Source organism: Sturnira hondurensis, unplaced genomic scaffold (assembly GCF_014824575.4).
Source record: "Sturnira hondurensis isolate 20B ecotype Veracruz unplaced genomic scaffold, ASM1482457v3 Scaffold0014615, whole genome shotgun sequence".
NCBI lineage: Eukaryota > Metazoa > Chordata > Mammalia > Chiroptera > Phyllostomidae > Sturnira > Sturnira hondurensis.
Genome location: NW_028087246.1, coordinates 1,323,206 through 1,342,345, shown reverse-complemented (window position 1 = coordinate 1,342,345; position 19,140 = coordinate 1,323,206). Strand labels below are relative to the sequence as shown.

Genomic DNA, 19,140 nt, shown 5'->3' with positions numbered 1-19,140 from the left:
AGATGGGGCGGAAGCTGCTGGGGAGGACCCCACTTCGAGATGGGGTGGCACAGAAGTTTGGCGCCTGGTTTCCGGTGTGGGCTGACCTGGGTTTCAGTGGCAAATCTGCCCCCTGCTGGCAAGTGTCCTCTTAGACCAAAGAAACCACTTCAACATAAATTTCTTCTCTGCTAATGTATACATACTTTCTGAGGTGTTTGCAAGGATTAAGTTGAGACAGTTTGGGTAAATTCTTTAACACAGTTCCTAGCACATATTAGTAATGGGGAAAGGTGATTTTTCAATTGTTTGAGGTGTGGGAATTTGGCTGGAAGGATGCTGCTGTTTGGAGGAGTTGGGTGTTTTCTTGTTTTGTTTTAAAAAATACGTCTTAAAGAATTATTTGGCCCTGGCTGGTGTGGCTCAGTGGATTGAGCACAGGCCTGAGAACCAAAAGGGTCGCTGGTTGGAGTCCCAGTCAGGGCACATGCCTGGGTTGCAGGCCAGTTCCCAGCAGGGGACGCACAAGAGGCAACCATACATAGATATTTTTCTCCCTCTCTCCTTCCCTTCTCCTCTAAAGATAAATAAATAAAATCTTTAAAAGAGAGAAATCAAAAGCACTTGAATAGTCTAACCCTGGGAACACCTGGAGATGACCGTGTTATAATTCCCCATTATACACTCTCTGCTTTTGGAAGGGGATTATGCAACCCCTCTGCTGTGCAGCCCGGGCTGCCTCCTCTAGAGAGACTATTTACCCAGTCCCCTTGACTGTGGCCTTGACCTTGTGCCTGCCTTTGCCTGTGGCATGTGTGTGAACATGACCTGTGACCAGAAGCTTTGGGAGATCCCGACTATTACCACCTGCTCACTTGCTCTTAACCTCTGCTGTAAGATTGGCACCTCTCCAGTCGGTGGAGGCTGTTCCTTCAGCTTGTATTTGAGAAGGAGGAAGAATTGCAACCACAGCCAAAAGGAGCTAAACCACAACCGGCCTCGGAAGGAAGTACAAAACGATCAAAAAAGGGGGCCTTAAGGGTTGTGAGCTGTTGAGATGCTGAGATGCATTGTTACTACAGCTACACCCAGGGAAAATGGACTGAAAACACCATTCAGTAGATGCCTGGCCAAATAAAGTATGATGTACTTGTGTGATGGGAAGGCAGCTGTCAAATCTAGTTATGTTTTAAATTATGTTAAACTTATACTTAAATGTATGCAGCTCTTAAATTTATATTTAAGGACATGGAAATTCCTCAAAATATTCTAAATAAGTGAACAAAAGCAAAGTTTAAAACAAAGTACAATGGGATCCCAATTTTGCAAATAAAAATATATCTTGTAAATATTGGTTGAGCTAAGCTGGGTGGCAATTTTGCCTAACAAATGAACTGGGCAGTGGGGGAAGACACTTAAATGGTAACAGTGGATATCTTGACGTGATAGAATTAGGGAGGGTCGTTATTTTCTTTTACACGCATCTGTACTTTCCATCTTGTCTATAATTATCATTTCATGCTTTTTAAAAATATGTTTAATTTACTTTTTAGAGAGAGAGGAAGGGATGGAGAGAAACATCAACTGGTTGTCTCTTACATGCCCCCAAGTGGGGAATCTGGCCCACAGCCCAGGCATGTGCCCTGACTGGGAATCCAACCGGCAACCCTTCTGGTTCTCAGGCCCGCGCTCAATCCACTGAGGCAGACCAGCCAAGGCCATTTCATGCTTTTATAATTTAGCAAAATAGTAGTACTGCACAAGTATGTTGAGAAGAATCAACAGCCAATGGCAGTGTGGAAGGCAGGGAGCCCCGGAAAGGCAGCAAGGTCCAGGCTCCAGCACATTGTGGTGGGGCACAGTCTCCTTAGACACCAGTGCCCAGGCACAAACCTAAACCTAGCAGCTGTTAAGGTCCTGTGAGAATGTGCGACTTAAAAAAACAGGTTCGCGGGCTTCTCCCTGGCCAGTGTGGCTCATTTGGTTGGAGCTTTGTCCCATAGATGAAAGGTTGCAGGTTCAGTTCACTGTCAGGGCACACACCTAGGTTGTGGGTCTGATCCTCAGTCTGGGGTACAATCCCCCCTATAGGATGCAGTCAATTGATGTTTCTCTTTCTCCCTTTTTCTCTCCCTCTCTCTCCAAAAGCAATGAAAAAATCAGGTGAGAATTTGAAAAACAATTTTTATTTATTTATTTTTTAATTTTATTTATTTATCTTTAGAGGGGAAGGGAAGGAGAAAGGGAGAGAAATATCAATGTATGGTTGCCTCTCATGGGTCCCCTGCTGGGACCTGGCCTGCAACCCAGGCATGTGCACTGACTGGGAATTGAACCACGATCGTGTGGTTCGCAGGCCCACACTCAATCCACTGAGCTACATCAGCCAGGGCTAAAAAACAATTTTTAAAGATTAACTGCTTTCAAATACAAAAATAAAAGTATAATTTAGGAGTTGATAATAAAAGTTAAGAATTGCTTAAATGGCCCTGGCTGGTGGCTCGTGGATTGAGCACTGGCCTGAGAACCAAAGGGTCACTGGTTCAATTCCCAGTCAGGGCACGTGCCTGGGTTGCAGACCAGGTCTCCACTAGGGGGCACTTAAGAGGAAACAACACATTGATGTTCCCTTCCCTTTCTTTCTCTCTCCCTTCCCCTCTGTCTATAAATAAATAGATAAAACCTCTTTTCTAAAAAAGGCAAGTGCAGTGACTACTTAATAAGTACGAGTTGCCTTTTAGGGTGATAAAAAAGTTCTGCCCTGGCTGGTGTAGCTCGGTGGATTGAGCACGGGCCTGCGAACCAGAGGATTACGGTTTGATTCCCGGTCAGGGCACATGCCTAGGTTGCAGGCGGATTCCCTGCAGGCCAACTCCCAGCAGGGAACGCACGAAAGGCAACCATACATTGATGTTTCCCTCCCTCTCTCCTTCCCCTCTAAAGATAAGTAAATAAATAAAATTTAAAAAAAAAGTTCTGGAACTAGGCCCCGGCTGGCATAGCTCAGTGGATTGAGCGCGGGCCTGCGAACCAAAGGATCGAGGTTTGATTCCCAGTCAGGGCACATGCCTGGGTTGCAGGCCAGTTCCCAGCGGGAGACTCACGAGAGGCAACCATACATTGATACTTCTCTCTCTCTCTCCTTCCCTTCCCCTCTAAAGATAAACAACGACAACCAAAAAGTCCTGGAACTAAATAGTGGTTATGTCAGACTGCATTGAGAATGTACTTAATGCCACTGAATTGTACTTCGAAATGGTTAAAATGATAAATTTTGTGTTATGTATATTTGACCACAAAAGTAAACATCTCAACTACATTGCAAGTCAACTCCTATACAATTACATGGAACTCACATTTGATGTGGGGTTTGGGTAACCTTCAGTGTATCAATTATGTGGGTGGGACCCCAAAATAAAGTTGCCCCAGAAGAAGATGGTTGTTAATGATACACGTTCTCCTGTCACTGGGCACCTTGCTGAGTGACAGCAAATGAGCAGCTTTAGGGTGGGGGTGGGGGTGGGGGGTGGGGTGGGGTGAGGCACGGAGTACAAACCTCCCCCTCACCCTGCTGTTCGGGGCGGGTCTGGGTCTCCCACCCTGAGAGGAATCAGCTGCGGACAAAGGTGGTACCCTCCTGCAATGCCGCAGAACGGACACTGAGGGGCAGCAGAGAGCCAGGCCAGGCTGGGGGTGGGGGCCCCAGGCAGCTGTCCCCACATCCACTGCTCTCCCCGCCCAGTCTCCCACCTCTGACCATCCCTACCACCAAGACTTCAGCTTGATTGTCAGAAGATGGTGACATTTCTCTAAAGGAAATTGTTTTACCAGGAAAACCTACTACTGCACAGGTCCTTCCAGGTGACTCTTCGAGAACACTCCAGCTAGACCAGTTTTTACATGTTTAACACATTCTATCATTTTAACAATTTCTCTAACCAGTCTATGTCTGACTTCAGGGACAGACCTAGTACAACTCACACCCTATTTTTGTGGGGCATCAGTTTCAGACATTTCTCCTGACAACATCACGCTGGTGTATTTAAGAGGCCAGAACACTTCAGGAGCAGCGAGACCAGTGGCACAGACTGCTTCTCACAGAACTGAAGTTAACCACAAACACACCCAGAGAAAACTATCCCGTAGAAAGTGGCGATAGTCACAGGTCTCTTCTGAAATGGCTTAGCAGCTGATGAACAAAATGCCTTGAATCGTGAGTAGTTCAAAGCAAGCATTACTATTCTTGTGGTTTTTATTGTTATTATTATTATTTGGGCTGGGCTCAGCCAGATGGTTCTTCTGCTAGTCTGTGTGGCTGCAGTCTGGGGGCTGGGTGGTCCAGGTCCTGGATGGCCCCACTCACGTGCTTGGCATTTGACTGGAGGGGTGAGGGCAACTGGACACTTTAATCTCATTATCCAGCAGACCAATCCCGTGAAGTAAGGGGCTGAATTGTGCCCCCCGCCCCCAAAATTCATTATGTTGAAACTTTAATCCCCAATGTGACTGCATTTAGAGCTAGGCCTTTAAGGAGGTAATTAGGTTAAAGGAGGTAATTAGGTTAAAGGAGGTAATAATCATAGGACCCTAATCTAATAAAAGCCATATTCTTACAAGAAGACAAAGAGACGGCAGAGTTCCACAGCTCTCTCCCTCTCCTGCTCTGCACGTGCGAGCACAGAAGAGGCCCTGAGAGGGCCCAGGGAGAAGGTGAGTGTCTGCAAGGCGATTCCTTCCCTTTCTCTTCTCAGAATCCCAGCCATTGGATTTAGGGCCCGCCCTAAATGCAAGATGATCTGGTTATGTCAGACTGCATTGTGAATTACTTAATGCCACTGGATTGTACACTTTAAAATGGTTAAAATGGTAAATTTTATGTAATGTATATTTGACCACAAAAATAAACACCTGAGCTGCAATGCAAGTTAACTCCTATATAATGACATGAGACTCCCATTTGATGTGGGGTTTGGCTGACCTTCAGTGTATCTAATATGATGTGAGTAGGGCCCCCAAATAAATTGCCCTAGACGAGGCAAAGACCCTTATTTCAAATAGTTCACACTCAAGTTTGCAGGTTGACCAGTCCTTTGGGGACCATAATTGACCTCCCTGTAGAAGCCAAAGGACACTTAAGGTGGCTGGCTGAGCATGGACACAAAGCAGGAGTGAGTGGGACCCCTCGAGGTGCCTCCAAGCTGAGGATCCGTCCCTTCCAGGGGACACCCTGGGAAGAGCACTCTCTCTTGGACACATTGCTGTTTGGGGAAAAGCAGGACTTACTCTTCTGTTCACTCAAAGCCTGACTTGGACTTCCTGACCCTGTTCTTCCTGCTTCGCCCTGGAAGATAGAGCCTGTCTTTCTAGAAAACATCTGCAAACATTGATACTCAGCCATCGTAGCAATGTGGTAGGAAGGCTCTTACAGGGCTGTGCTTCTAGAGGCTTCCTCCCAAGTCTCCCCAAAGCTCTGCTTCCTTTATGCCTCTCTCTCCTTCCCAGAACACTCCACCACCTCCTCAGCCTCCAGGAGGAAGTGAGACTCCCTCCCTGCAGGGACAGCCTTCCGGTTCCGCCAGAGTGCCCCTCCGGTGGCCCCTCTTGCTGCCCTGGTGTCTTTCACCTGGATTGCATCCCTGCCCACCAACCCACCACCTGTTCACACTCTGTTTGCCTACAAGCCACTCTGCAGGTGCGTTTCCGGATCTGCAGGTACCTTGAATGCAAATAACCAGAGAGGGCTCAAATCTTACTGGGTGGGGCTCAGGGAATGTACGCATGTGCATTGGGGGGGGGGGCATATCTTTCATCACCTCCCCAGGCCGGTTCTTCATGACTTAAAAGGCTAAAAACACTAGTTTACAGCTAAGCCTCAGGGAAGAGCTCTCTCTCAGAGCAGTAACCCTGGGCAAACTGGCTCTGAGGTGGAAGAACCCCTCTCCCCACTCCTTCTGAGTCGAGGGGCCCCTGCTGGGAGGAGAGAAGGGTCAGTGGTGAGTCCTGGTCCTGGGAGACACAGGCATTTCAGACGGGTCACCACTCACAGGATGTGCCAGGGATGGAATAAAGTTCGCTCCATGCAGAGTCCCAGCACCACCCCACCCCCCAGCTGCCACCCTGTACATGCCTAGCAGGTCACTGGGGCTGGGAGAGAGGTGGGGACCCCAAGCCCTGTGACACCCACCCCCCTACAACCCTATGGTTTGGCTTCCGGCTGGCCCTGTCTGGAAGTCCCGCCAACACCCTAGACCTGAATGCTTCTGGGAATGTGCCTTTGGTCCACTGGGTTGTGTTGTGACAGCAGATTGATGACTTGTCTCCCAAATTGGATGGTACATTTTTTGCAAGGAGTCACCTATGGAACTCCGTTAGGAACTCCGAACTGCCTCTTGTAAAAGGACAGCAGTCACACTGGATGAGGGCCCACACCAGTGACCTCATTCTGACTCAGTCTCCTCTTTAAAGGCCCAGTCTCTACAGTCACGTACTGAGATGCTGGGGGTCAGGATTTTAAGGGAACCCACTTCAGACACCCAGGAGTAAATGAAAAGGGTGGACAGGGTGGTGGTGGGGACAGAGGGATCATGGCTTGACTTCTGCCCCTCGAGGCTGGTCTGCACTAGAGATCCCTCAGAGCCCAGTCAGGCCACTGCAGAGCCACCAATCAGGTCCTGAGGGGCCTGGGGTGGCCCACCCCTCCTCCCTGGGCCCTGAGGCAGGCCCTGAGGCAGGCCCATGCTGGGCACACCAGCTGCCGGGGTGGGGTGGGGTGGGGGGACCTCCTGCCCCTTGTCCCCCACCCCATCCCTCTCAGAAAGCTGGCAGGCCCTAATTTTCTGAGTAGGGAGAGACCAGGGCAGACCCTAGGGATGGGCATGGCCTAAGGGTTGGGGCAGCTGGAGGGGGTGTATATACTGGTGGGGAGGGCTGAATCACCCCTTTGTTTTGGGGATGGACGTGGGAGGTCTCTCGGTTCAACTGCCTTCCCCTTCGCTGAGTGGGTGTCTAGGTGGCCCCAGGAATCCTACTCACATACAAGGCCCAGGCTTCTGGGAAGCTAGGAAGAAGGAATTTATTTTAACTTGCAAATTTGTTCTAACACTTAAAGTAGTATTTACTCATCGTTGAAAGAACAAGTGAAGAAAAGCTTGAAAGAAAAAACTTGCCCAACACCCACAACTAGAAATTTCTGACTCTGGGTCCTCACTTGTTATTTAAGGCATTTAGGACCTTCACGCAAAGCAGCAAAGGTGACTGCAGGGCACGTAATGAGAAAAAACAGTTGGCCAAGAGAAAACAATTTTACATCACTTACGATCTCAAAATCTAAAGATCATTCATTTTTATCTTATATTTTTGTAACTATTTTCCTTTCTTTATTAGTCATTTAGATTTCTTTGGTGAATGGTCTGTTCTGGCTTTTGCATATTGTGTTACTGGGTATTTTATAGTGTCTGATTATCTGTTTGGGATCTTAATGTATACAGAGAGATTAACTCTTAGTTGTATTTGTAGCAAATATCTTTCCCTCAGTTTGTGGTTTGCTCTTAAAATTTTTAGAGCGCTTTTTGATCTGTGTCTATTTTCCCCTTCAGAATTTCCTTACTGGCTTTTATGTCCAGAAAGTCCTCCCTCCCAAAGTAAAATATTTCCTTTTAGTTTGCTTTTGATCTTTCTGTTTCTCTTTGCATTTACCTCTTTAAACTCTGAAAGTGAAAGTGAGAAACTAACCTAGTGTTTTCCCAGGTCCAACTGTCCCAGCGCCATTTCGTAACTCAGCCCTCCACTGTCTCTGTGTCCCCAAGGCAGCCAGTCCCCTGCTTCACGCCAGTGTCCGGGAGGAACACACCCGCCCCTCACGTTTCCCTGGCTGGCACCACTCACACGAAAGCAAATGAGGTGTGATTTCTGATGTCGTGGAGAAGGTGAGGGGTGTACTCTGGAGACTTCAGCACAAACAACTTAAAAATTCCCTCTAGATATTTCTGTTCTGGGGGGCCTCTCCTGTTGCACCCCCAGGGAGGCCTGGCTGCTCATCTCTAACTCGGCCTGCCTTTCCCAGGAACCTCAACACCCTCGCCCCCACCTCCTGCAGAACAACTGGGCTGCAGGGGCCAGCCCAAACCCAGCTCTCTCCAAACAAAGGCCCTGCGGCTAATGGCAACCACCTCCCTAGGAAGCGGAGAATGCCTTTGGGGTCTCAGCCCCCACCCCCGGGGGGCTGATTAACCTGTTTCTTCCAAACAAACCCAGAGGATGTTCTAGGTGGAATTCCGTACCATCTGCTAATGACGCCCAGGTTGCTGTCTCAAGTGTCTTGAACAGGCAGGAAGCGAGAGTTTGGGAGGATGGAGAATCTGGAGACCCCCTTAGAGAGCTCATATGAAAAGAGGCTGACTTGGAAGCCCTAGAGCAGCCACCCAAAGATGCAAGCCTCCAGGGGCCTTCTCAGGTGCCCCCAAGATGGCCTCGCTGGCAGGCAGGGCCCACAGTGCCACCCTTCTCAAGGTGGACAGTGCCATGGAGGACACGCTCCGAAGGCTTCAGGCCCACACTCCCAAGAGCTACCGTGGGAGGCTGAGGAGTGGCCAGATCCCAATGGCCACCCAGAGCAGCTAGAGTAGTGACCACGGCCAACAGCGCCCATCACAGCAGCTACATCAGGGATGCAGGAGAGAGGAGGGCTGGTGCCCCTCAGGTGTGGGGGATGCTGGTTCCACAACACCGGTCTGCACAGTCAGGCAGTGGTTGTGGGTCAGGGCTCATAGGCGTGGGCGGAAAGCCTGGCCCTCGCCCCAGCTTTCCCCCTGTGGCCGAGCCACCGTGGCCTCGTCTGCAATGGAGGTAATGACAGTACTTACCACAGGCATTGTTGGGAGGACTGGGTAGCATGGTGACTAAATGCATGTGAAGAGTGAAAACTTCATAACTGGGCATCACCATCAGATGCTACGTCATCGACCCAGGATCTGAAATCACAGCGTCAGCAAGGCCGAGTCCTCTGGTGGCTCCCGGTGGGGGACTCCTTCCCTTCTGTCTTCCAGCTTCTGGTGGCCCCAGGTGGCCCCTGCCGTGCTGCACTCCAGTCTCTGCCTCCGTCTCCACGAGGCCATCCCCCATGTCTGTCTGCATCTTCTCCCTCTTCCCTCCCCCTCAGCGTGTCATTTGTACCTTCAAGGTTTTATTTGATGGAGATGAGTGAGTCAATGTCACGGAAGGAATTTATTGCTTAGATTTCCCAAGATGAGGGGCATGTGCCACCACACAGGGCCACGTGAGAGGCATCGGGGTGGCCGGGAGGTAGAGGGCTGGAGCGAGGGGAAGGCCTAGGCCAGGGCCTTCCCTGGAGAGTGCACGGGAAAGGCGAGGCAGGCAAAAGGAGCAGGTTAGGGTCAGCTGGGTTGCATAATGCTGATGAACTTGGAGCTGAGGCGAGGGTATCTGGTTGCGGTACCTGGCCCTGGGATGAGTGGGGCAGGGGCAGTAATAGATACGAAGGTGGGTGAGGGCTCACCCTTGGATTGGCCTGTCCGCACAGGAAAGGGGAGTTCCTGGCAGCCGGTTTGCAGGAGGAAGGTAACGTGTTTGGCCAGTGGTTTGGCTGGGATTGATGGATGCCAGATAGACACACAGAATCTTTAAAAAACAAATAAAACAAAAAACAAAACAGCTCTCCTCTCTTATGAAGACACTAGTCCTTGGATTCAGGACCCACCCTAACTCCAGATGATCTCAAGGCCCTTAATTTAACTCGGTCTGCCAAGACCGGCCACACGCACATGTCCCAGGGGTGCAGACATGGACATGTCTTTGCCAGGGCAGAAGTGGGGGGCACAATTCAATCCACTACAGACTGCAATTGGCTAAACTGGTCTGTGGCTCTCTGTTCACTAGTGTAGTCCCTGAGCTTGAAATGACAATTTTTGCTTTTTTGGGTGATGAGCCCTGTAGTGCTCCATCCGAGGAGGTAGCGTTGGCTGAGTGCCCTTGCCAAGCAGGAATCTGAGGGAGGGTGTGGGAGGAACTCTGCGCAGTGATCCTGGACCAGGGTGGACAGAAGTCTTGGGATGGAGGGGCCTAAAGGCAAGGCAGGAGGGAGGTAACATGAGAGCAATGGCCCCAGCGGCCAGAGGAACGGGGGTGTTTGGGGGAGGTAGGATGGTGGGGCCTCAGGTTCTCCGGAACTTTTAGGCTAGGGATGATATTCCTTAAGCTGCCTGTGGCTATGTAACAGAAAGCCCTGGCTCAACTGGCTGAAACAATTTGGAAACAAATCTCCTGTTACAGGAAGTCTGGTGGCTGGGGGCTTCAGGTACAGTGTGTTCAAGGCTTTGCCCTGCTTTTCTGTGATCCTTCTGGCTCCACTATCCTCTGTGGGGCTTTTACTCATGCCAGGTGCCCTTGTGGTCATAAGAAGCCCAATGAGACGTGATTGAGTACATGAGCCAGAGGAGGGCCACATGTTCTTGGGTCTGCTAATGAGCAAGGAAACTTCCCAGAGGCCCTAGTAGACCTCGCCTCATTCCCAGGCCTGGGCATGATCCATTCACCACCCCCTGAGCAGGACTGGGGACAGATCCCCTATTTTGCTATGCACCCTCCTGCTATGGGTGCTGCGGATCAGTGGTTCCTATCACCCACACACTAGTGCAGCAGAGGGTCTAGGGCTAACCCACCTCAAAGGCAAAAGGCACCAGATGCCCCAGGGATCCTGGCAACAGGGCCATTGTCCTGGAGCACTCGCCCTGGTGTGGACAAAGCCGACAGTCACTCACGGCAGCGACTGCAGGAGTACGACTCATGGGGCAGGGCGTGGATTTCTGCTGAGTGTGGCCTGGGAAATGACCGGGGAGGCACCCCAGGCAGATGTCCCCTCCAAAGGAATCCTGAGCTTACTTGGAAGAAAGACCCCTGAAAGGGAAAATCATCCATGGGCCCCTGACAGCAGCCTACCCAAAACAGGAGACTCCTCAGCATCGGCTCACTAAGACCCCCGACTCTTGTCTATCTCGGGGGTGTGCCGACCTCTGCTCTTTCCTGGGCTCCCAGCGCTGCTGAGCAGGCAGGAGATGGAGATCCTTTATCCTGAATCACAAGGGTTAATCCCTGTCTTACTTTCTGCGGACTGCAGGTTTGGTGAGCGGTTCACAGACTGGTGTCTTCTCCCAGTGACCTCACCGGGAGGAGGGGTCAGAGAGCTCCCTGCATCTCTCTTCCTAGGGCACTAATCCCATTCACGGGGGCTCCACCCTCCTTACCTAATCACCTCCCCAGGCCCTGCCTCCAAATGCCAGAGCACTGGGCAGCTTCCAACACATGAATTTGTTGGGGGAGGGTGTGGATACAAACATTCATCTATAGCACGCACAAGGAAAGACAGTCAGGGCTACAGCTGCCCAGGCCCTTAGCCTTCACCTATTCCTACTCACCACTGTGGGGACACTGACTCTCTGCAGAAAGACTGATGTGGGCGGGGAGCTGCTGGGAGTGGTCAGTTTCTTATAAAGTTTATTATAAATTAATAGCTGCATCCCACTCATTCTCTGTCATCAGAGTCATGGCCATCCTGATTCCTTGCGGCGCCTGCACCTGCACACACCTCCGCCCTCTTCTCTCCTTATGTATGTGCAGGCTTGGCTGCGAATAGTCCCGGGGACTGAGCCCACTAACGCAGCCACTCCGGGGTCAGGACCTTTGCTCTGCAGGTGCCTGTGACATCTCCAGATGCCCACAGCCCCCTGTGACCTCATCACCCGGACAACTCAGCCCAGTGGGGCCATCAACCAGCTCCAGTACAGAGGGATGATCACCAGGCCCTCGGGAGAAGCCAGCGTCCCCACACGTGATGACTGCAGGTCTTCGGGGAGCCCAGCAGCGGGGGCCCGAAGCCAGGCCTCCCTCCCTGCAGATGCCCCAGTGGCTGGCACCGAGGCACCTGCTGCCCAGCAGGGTATAGATCAGGCTTCCACTGAGCCAGCCACCTCCAGGCCCACGTCAGCGCCTAGGGACGAGGACCAGCTTGAAGATGAAGCTGCTGCCGGGCACAGGCAGCAGCCCGAGGAGGCCACGGGCCAGCCGGCCTGCCTGGCCCCAGATTCCCCGAAAACGTCCATGAGCCTCCAGAACCCACTGTGAGACAGGCCAGCTCAAGATTCGTGGATGATGCAGAGTCCTTGGGTTTCCCAAGGTGACTCCCTGGTTGAGAAAAAGACACCACGAACACTGAGTGTCCCGAGCAGGGAGGAAGACTTGGATCCGCCTACCCCTAGGGCTCAGGCGCAGTTCCCCCAAAATGTTCCCGTCGTGAGCGATGAAGATGCAGAAAGCCAGCCTGACAATCCGGCCACCCGCATCCAGACAGCTGCTGAGAAACTTGAGGGCCCAGGGGCCTTGAGCCCTGACACCGAACCGTCGCCATCAGCTGAGCCCCAGCCAGTGACCAAGGGGCATTCAGTGGACTGCTCAGGAGTCCTGCAGGCTGTGCCAGTCACTCCCTGCTCAGGAGGCAGTGCCCTGACCTTGCTTGGGGCCCCCACGGCGGCCCAGGGGTGGAGGCCCCTGGACTCCAGCCTGTACTTGGCCATGGAGGAGAGCTCTTACATGCGCTCCATGACCAGCTTGCTGGCCGGAGGCAAGGCATCCATCAGCTCCCTGGCAGACGTCCTGGTCTGGTCTGAGACCACCATGGACATGGCCACAGACCTCCTGGCATCCGGGCACAGCTCTGCGACCAGCCTGCTGTGCAGCACGGGGCCCAGACTACACTCAGTCTCCAGCCTCCTGCAGAGCACCAGGTCAGCCTTCTCCTCCTGGCTGGCCACAGGCACAGGCTCAGTCCTGCACTTCATCACCCACTTGCTGGAGAGGATTGAACAGAGAACAGCAGAGGGCATCTGCTTGGCCATGCGCTACCTGACCAGACACCTTACTCCATACCACTCTGGCCTCAGCAGTGGCTAGACCCTGTGCAGTGAGTGCCCCAAGGACCAGCTTGGCAGCCTCCCAGGCCCTGAGACCCTCAGGCCCTGCTCCCTCGCCCCATACCTGCCCTGGACACGTCTCCCCAGACTGGGCAATAAATCACCAGTAGCATTTATTTTCTAAGCACCAGCCTTATCCTTTGTTCACAGGGTGGAGGTGGGGGGGGGCACTGGGTGGAGGGACAGGAGAGGGCTAGGGTGTTCTGGAAACAGAAGTATATCCCCTGAGGGCTTCTCAAGTGGTTCCATTCGGGGGCTGAGGCCAAAGTGCAGAAACGAAAGAACTTAGGCAGGGGAGCGGGGCAGGGTAGAGGTCTCAGACCTGCAAAAATTGATCCTGGCTGGGCCTCCAACCAGGCAAGTGCATTCTGAGGAAGTGAGACCTGACCCTTCCCCAGGGCCTCCAGGCCCGGCAGGCTCAGGCGGCCCCGCTGGGGCTCTCTGAGAGGGGGCGAGGGCACGGAGCCAGGCCAATGTGGGTTCAAACCCCAGTGCTGCTGCTGGCCCTGGGCCCATCGCTTCTCCCTCTGAACCTCTGACGTTCCTCTGAGAATGGATACCAAAGCCATGCCACGAAGATGTGAGACAGAGGGAAACCTTGCATGTCCTAACCATGCTGCGTGGTGCTTAATGAGCTCCCACATTTCAACTGCCACTACTGTCATCCTCCAGTGAGCCAGGCACAAGGTAGGGACAAGGGTGTACATAGTGTGACCAGCCATCCCAGTTTGTCTGGGACTAAGAGGGCTCCTGGGACATGGGACTTTGCAGATTCAAAACCAGCAAAACCATAGGCAAACCAGGATGGCGGGGTCACCCTAGACCCAGGTCTTTTCACACGGCTTTCACTCTTGTCTATGACCCTGTCCACCTTGGAAAGGCAGCCACCTGCTTTGGAAATCCACCAACCTACCCTCTGGCTGATACAGTGTCACGCTGATACAGTGTCATGCTGGTCACATGACTTAGCAACTGGCGCTCCCGCTGGACCTCAGTCCCACTCCTGCCCTTGGCCAGGTGCGTTATGCAGGCTATGCCCCATACCCCTTCACGCTGCAGCCCTGGCCATGGGTTCATCCATTCCCTGCTGCCAGCAGCATCTCCAAATGGGGCCTTTGGCTGACACCAGCCCACTGATAAATTTATTTGCCCTACATGGTGTCTCTCAAGTTGTGAATTAATTGCTAACATTTAAAAATCCGGAGAATTGCCCTGGCTGGTGTGGCTCAATGCACTGAGCACTGGCCTGTGAACCAAAGGGTTGCTGGTTCATTTCCCAGTCAGAGCACATGCCTGGGTTGCAGGCCAGGTCCCCAGTAGGGGGCGCATGAGAAGCAACCACACATTCATGCCTCTCTTTCTCCCTCCCTTCCCTGCTCTCTAAAAATAAGTAACTAAAATCTTAAAAAAAAAAAAAATTCCAGAGAATTGGCCCTGGCTGGGCAGCTCAGTTTGCTGAAGTGTCATCCTGATACACTGAAGTTGCAGGTTCCATCCCCCGTCAGGGCGCGTACGAGAATCAACCAATGAGTGCACCATCAATAAGTGGAACGACATCAATATTGCTCTCTCTCCACCCTCTTCCTCTCTCTCTCTAAAAATCAATAGGTTTAGGGCTTTGAAACCTAAACAATTTATATAAGCATGTGGATTTCTGCTTCTCTTGAAAAACCCAGGGGCCTTGTTACTTCAGAGCAACTGGCAGCTGAGCCACCCCCTTGAAGAGAGACCTGCCAGGCCTGTGCCTGTGACTGCTGCCACTGGCCTGGCCCCAGAGGCACCCTTTTGCCACCCCTACCCCAAAGGTGGCTCACGTGAGGAAATCTGATATCAGGCCCCAGGGGGATGCAAAGGTGGGGCAGGTGTGTCAGCCTCTCCTTTCCCTCGGTGAGCCGTGAGCCGTCTGCATGCAGTGAAAGCATCGACTGGGAGGAAGGAGACTTCAGTTCAGATCAGGTCCCCCCGCCCTGCACCCCCCAGAGAAGCACCTGAGGCAGACCTAAAAAGAGAGGCCAGATGAGATCCCTTGACCGAAGCCAGAAGAGTGAAGGCTGAGCCCTGGCTGCTGCAGCTCAGTGGACTGAGCGTCGGCCTGAGAACCAAAAGATCACTGGTTGGATTCCCAATCAGGGCACAGGCCTGGGTAGCAGGCTGGGTCCCCAGTTGCGAGTGTACGAGAGGCGACCCACTGATGTTTCTCTCTCACATCTACGTTTTTCAGCCTCTTTCCCCTCTAAAATAAAATTAAAATTAAAAAATCTCTTTAAAAAAGACAAAGAATGAAAGCTGAGGCAGACGGGATGGGTGCTGGGTGGGGGAGGCGGTCCAGCAGCTCCGCCCGGACGGAGCCCTGCGGAGAGGATGGGCGGTGACGCTGCCCGGACGGGCCCCAAAGGCTGCCAACAAGTATTTTTGAAGAAAGTAGGTGCCACTGCCTGCCAACCAGTGCTAGATACTGAAGCGTCAAAGGCAAACCAAAGATCAGAAGGTATGGCGACCCACCCTGACTAGGTGAGGGAATCACTGACCAGCACAGCTGCCGAGAATGGCCGGACCCAGGGCGCAGCCCCGTCCTCAGGGTCCTGCCTCTCCAGCCCCACCCTCCCGTCTTGCTGGCTCCTTTCCCAGGTGGCTCAGCCACCTTCCTGGAAAGAGAGAGGCCCTTGTTCCCACTGGCCCTAGCAGGAGAGACCTGGGGGAGGGTACCAGCAAGCCTACACCAAACACTGAGGCCACAGGAATGGGACACCAAGTCATCTGGCCTGGGCCTCATGCCAACCTCTGGGGCCAGGGTCAGCCCAGAACTGGGGGATCCCCTGGAAGCATGTTAAAGTGGGCGGAGTTGTAAGGGGCATGACCTTGGGGTCCAAGCTGCCTTGAATCCTGGCGCTACCTCCTACTAGCCGTGTAGCTTTTATCCCCCTGTGCTGCAGCTTCCCCGTCTGTGAAGTGAGGACAACAGCACCCACTGGGGTGGGCTGTTATGAGGATTAACTGAGTTCACGAGTCGGGTGAGCGCGTAGAGCCGTGCCTGGCGCGTAGTTGGGTGCCTGCTATGTGAGTGGTTGTTGCAACTCCTGCGGTGGGAGGCTTCTGTGCAGCTCTGTGACACCACCGACTGCCTGCTCCCGGCCCTCCTCTTCGCTGCAGGGTGAACAGCTGTGTTGGCAAATCCTCCTGGCAGCACATCTTCTGTGCAGGTGGGACCCCCGGGAAAGCAGGTGCCAGCGCACCTGGGAAGAAGGTCAGGGGTGCACACTCAGGGACGAGAAGTCCAACACGGAGAGAAGTGGATACAGCCCGGTTCCGGAAAGGGTGGCTGGCGAGAAAGGGCCGGAGAGCAGGAGCATGGGCAAAGGCCCCATCCCCAGGCAAAGGGAGCGGTTGTTAAGACTCAGGAGCGGTCAGCAAGCAGCAGTGGCCAGCACATCGTGAACTTGTGGACCGCCTTGGCGGATGTGTGAAAATGAACAAGGGGAGCAGTGCTGGGGAGAGGCAGGGAGCAGGTACAAAAGGTAGTGTGTCGGGTAGAACGATGAGCAGTCAGAATAACAGGGTGGCTGTGTGTGGGGTACTCTCTGGTGCTGAGAACTGAGGCAGGACAAAGTTACAAATTCACCCCTGCAAAGCTGGCACCCCCTGCAAAGCAGGCCGGGAGGCAGCCCTGCTTCGCCTTTATGTGTGGGGGCTACCACCTGACAACCACCTGTATTTCTCTAGGAGAGACAACCATCTCTCTGGGTGTGTGTCTGCCCCTGAGAGACTGGCCAGTACGCAGAGGATCTGCTTAAAGGATCATTTTGGCTGGGCCAGGAGCCAGTGGGCGGGCACAGCAGCCTAACATCTGAGCCCAGCAGGCACTTGGCTAAGGGAAGGGCAGTGACAAGTCCTGGCAGATGGCAGAAGGGACACTGCAGTCTCCTACACAGGGTGGACTGCCCCCTTCAGTGAAGGACTTACTCCCCAGCTGCTGTGGGTGCTATCAGTGCACAGCCCCTCTGAAGAGCCGCCTGGCCCAATGTCATACCCCCTGGGCAGCCCGATCCAGCGACTGGTCTATGCTGGGGTCAAAGACCAGACTGCTCTGGGCCAGCTTAGAGCAATTCTGGCTCCAGAGCTCCTGGGGTGGGGGGTGACAGGGGTGATGTGGGGTCTGCCTGGCAGGCTCCCTCCCCCTCTACATGCTCCAGCTTCCTTCCAGCTCCGAGCCTGTGTTCAGGAAAACCCGACCTGTGACCACTGCAATTTTTCCCCAACTGAGATGCATATGATCGGGGAGTGCAACCCACAAATTCAAACAATGGTCTAAGTTCAAAGATTTTGTTTTAAAAGAATCCCTCTTTTTTGGTAAGAAAATATAGAAATTTGAGGCCACTTTAAATAGGGTAAAAATAAAATAAATCTTTGTCCATGTTTCCACTTGTTTTGCAAGGACAGTATCCTTGTTTAGTCTATGGCCGCTTGGCTAATTGGTTCAAGTCACCACAGGACTGCGGTCAAGTTCATAGGTTTGGCTGGTTGAAGTACTGATTCTATCCAGGAAAGTGTCTCCTACAGAAAGTGATCATAGATAGGGCAGTCCCCCAGGGAATGTGATAAAGTGTAAAGGTAAACTAAGGTCTCCAGTATATATTTAAATATTTAAATGAAAACCTGGACCCTCTCTGGGCCCAGAGGCAGCCGTTTCTTAGGCCTCCTGAATCTTGAGCTTGGAGCTCCTAAGAGTGTGGAGTGCGCCCTCTGCCGGAGGGAAGGCCCCCCTGGCCTGCATCAGGAGGGCCCAGAACACCCAGGGGACCCTTCAGGATTTGAAGTTTTTATCTTGTGAGAGAGGTGAATTAAATAAAAACTGTTTTTCTACTCACAACACATCTAACACCAAAAGCGCTGCTCTTCCACGCCAAGCAATTCTTCAAATCTCTGGGTGTCCTACAAGTCACTTCTACACCAACCATCTCGAGTTAGTCGAGACCCGCAGGTTAAGTTTCACAAGACCGTATCACTAAAGCTGCCAACCACACGCAGTGGGTTCCCAGGTGGCCCACACTTCTGCCCAACTTAGCTGCAGACTCCGGGGTTCCACAACTCCCTCCTCAGCTCGGATAACTTGCTATCGCAGCTCCCAGGATTCCAGGACACACTCTACTCGCTCTCACCAGTTCCTTAGGAAGGGTACTGTTAGAAGGGCTGAGAATGAGCAGGCAGATGACGAGCAGAGGGCGAGGTCCAGAAGGGTCCAGAGCACAAGAGCTTCCGTCTCCGTGGAGCTGTGCGCCGCACCTTCCTGGCATGCGATGCCTTCGACAGCCCAGAAGCAATCCGAACCCGTGGTTTAGGGTTGTTAGGGAAGTTCCCTTACGCAGGCGTGATTGATCAAACGAAGCACTGGCCACCGGTGATGGCCCAGATCTCCAGGCCCCTGTCCCGGGAGGTAGGGGGTGGGGCTGAGAGTTCCAGCCCCCTCATCTCCGGGATGCCTCCTTTGGTGGACAGCTCCCGCCTTCCTAGAGTCACTCCCACCACTCAGGAAATTCCGAGGGCTTTAGAAACTGCGCCAGGATGCCAGGGGACAGAGACCAACATGCATTTCTCACGTCACAGGGGTTCGGAACATACCCTGTGATGCCACCACTTGAACTGACTGACTCAGGCTGGAAACATGTCCCTTGGAAACTCCGAGGGACAAGGCCAGGAGGGCAGAAGGGCACAGACTTTCCAACTGGAGTTGCTGCCGTAGCCCAGCATCACAGCAAGGTTTGCTGCAGCTCGGAGCACAGCAGCCCCAGGGGCCTCCAGCAAGGGGCCTCCAGCAAGGGCCCGCCATGGCAGAGGCCGGCCACGGCAGGGCTTGGCAGAGGTGTCTCAGGAGGGGCGGTGTGCGCTGAACCTCCGCTGGCCCGCTCTACATAGAGTTATCCTCAAGGGGGCACTGTGGTCCCAGAGGAGGGCCTTACTGTCTCCAAACCTCACTGTGCTCATCTATAAAATAGGTCTTCCACTTTCCTCACAGGGTGCTGTAACGCACATTAAAAAGAAACACGCGGGGCCTGCGAACCAGACAATCGTGGTTCGATTCCCAGTCAGGGCACATGCCTGGATTGCAGGCCAGTTCCCAGCAGGGGCTAGTTCCCAGCAGGGGAGGCACGAGACGCAACCATACATTGATGTTTCTCTTCCTCTC

The 19,140-nt window shown here is 53.0% G+C and overlaps 1 protein-coding gene across 1 annotated transcript in view; it reads right to left on the bottom strand.

Moving 5' to 3' along the window:
* The window catches only part of NMUR1 (neuromedin U receptor 1), a 37,819-nt gene extending 19,569 nt beyond the window's left edge, over positions 1-18,250 (bottom strand). The window contains exon 1 of the mRNA XM_037063569.1: positions 18,116-18,250. Coding sequence (XP_036919464.1) covers positions 18,116-18,250 — 135 coding nt within the window. The remainder of the gene's footprint in view (positions 1-18,115) is intronic.
* Positions 18,251-19,140: the final 890 nt, after the last annotated feature.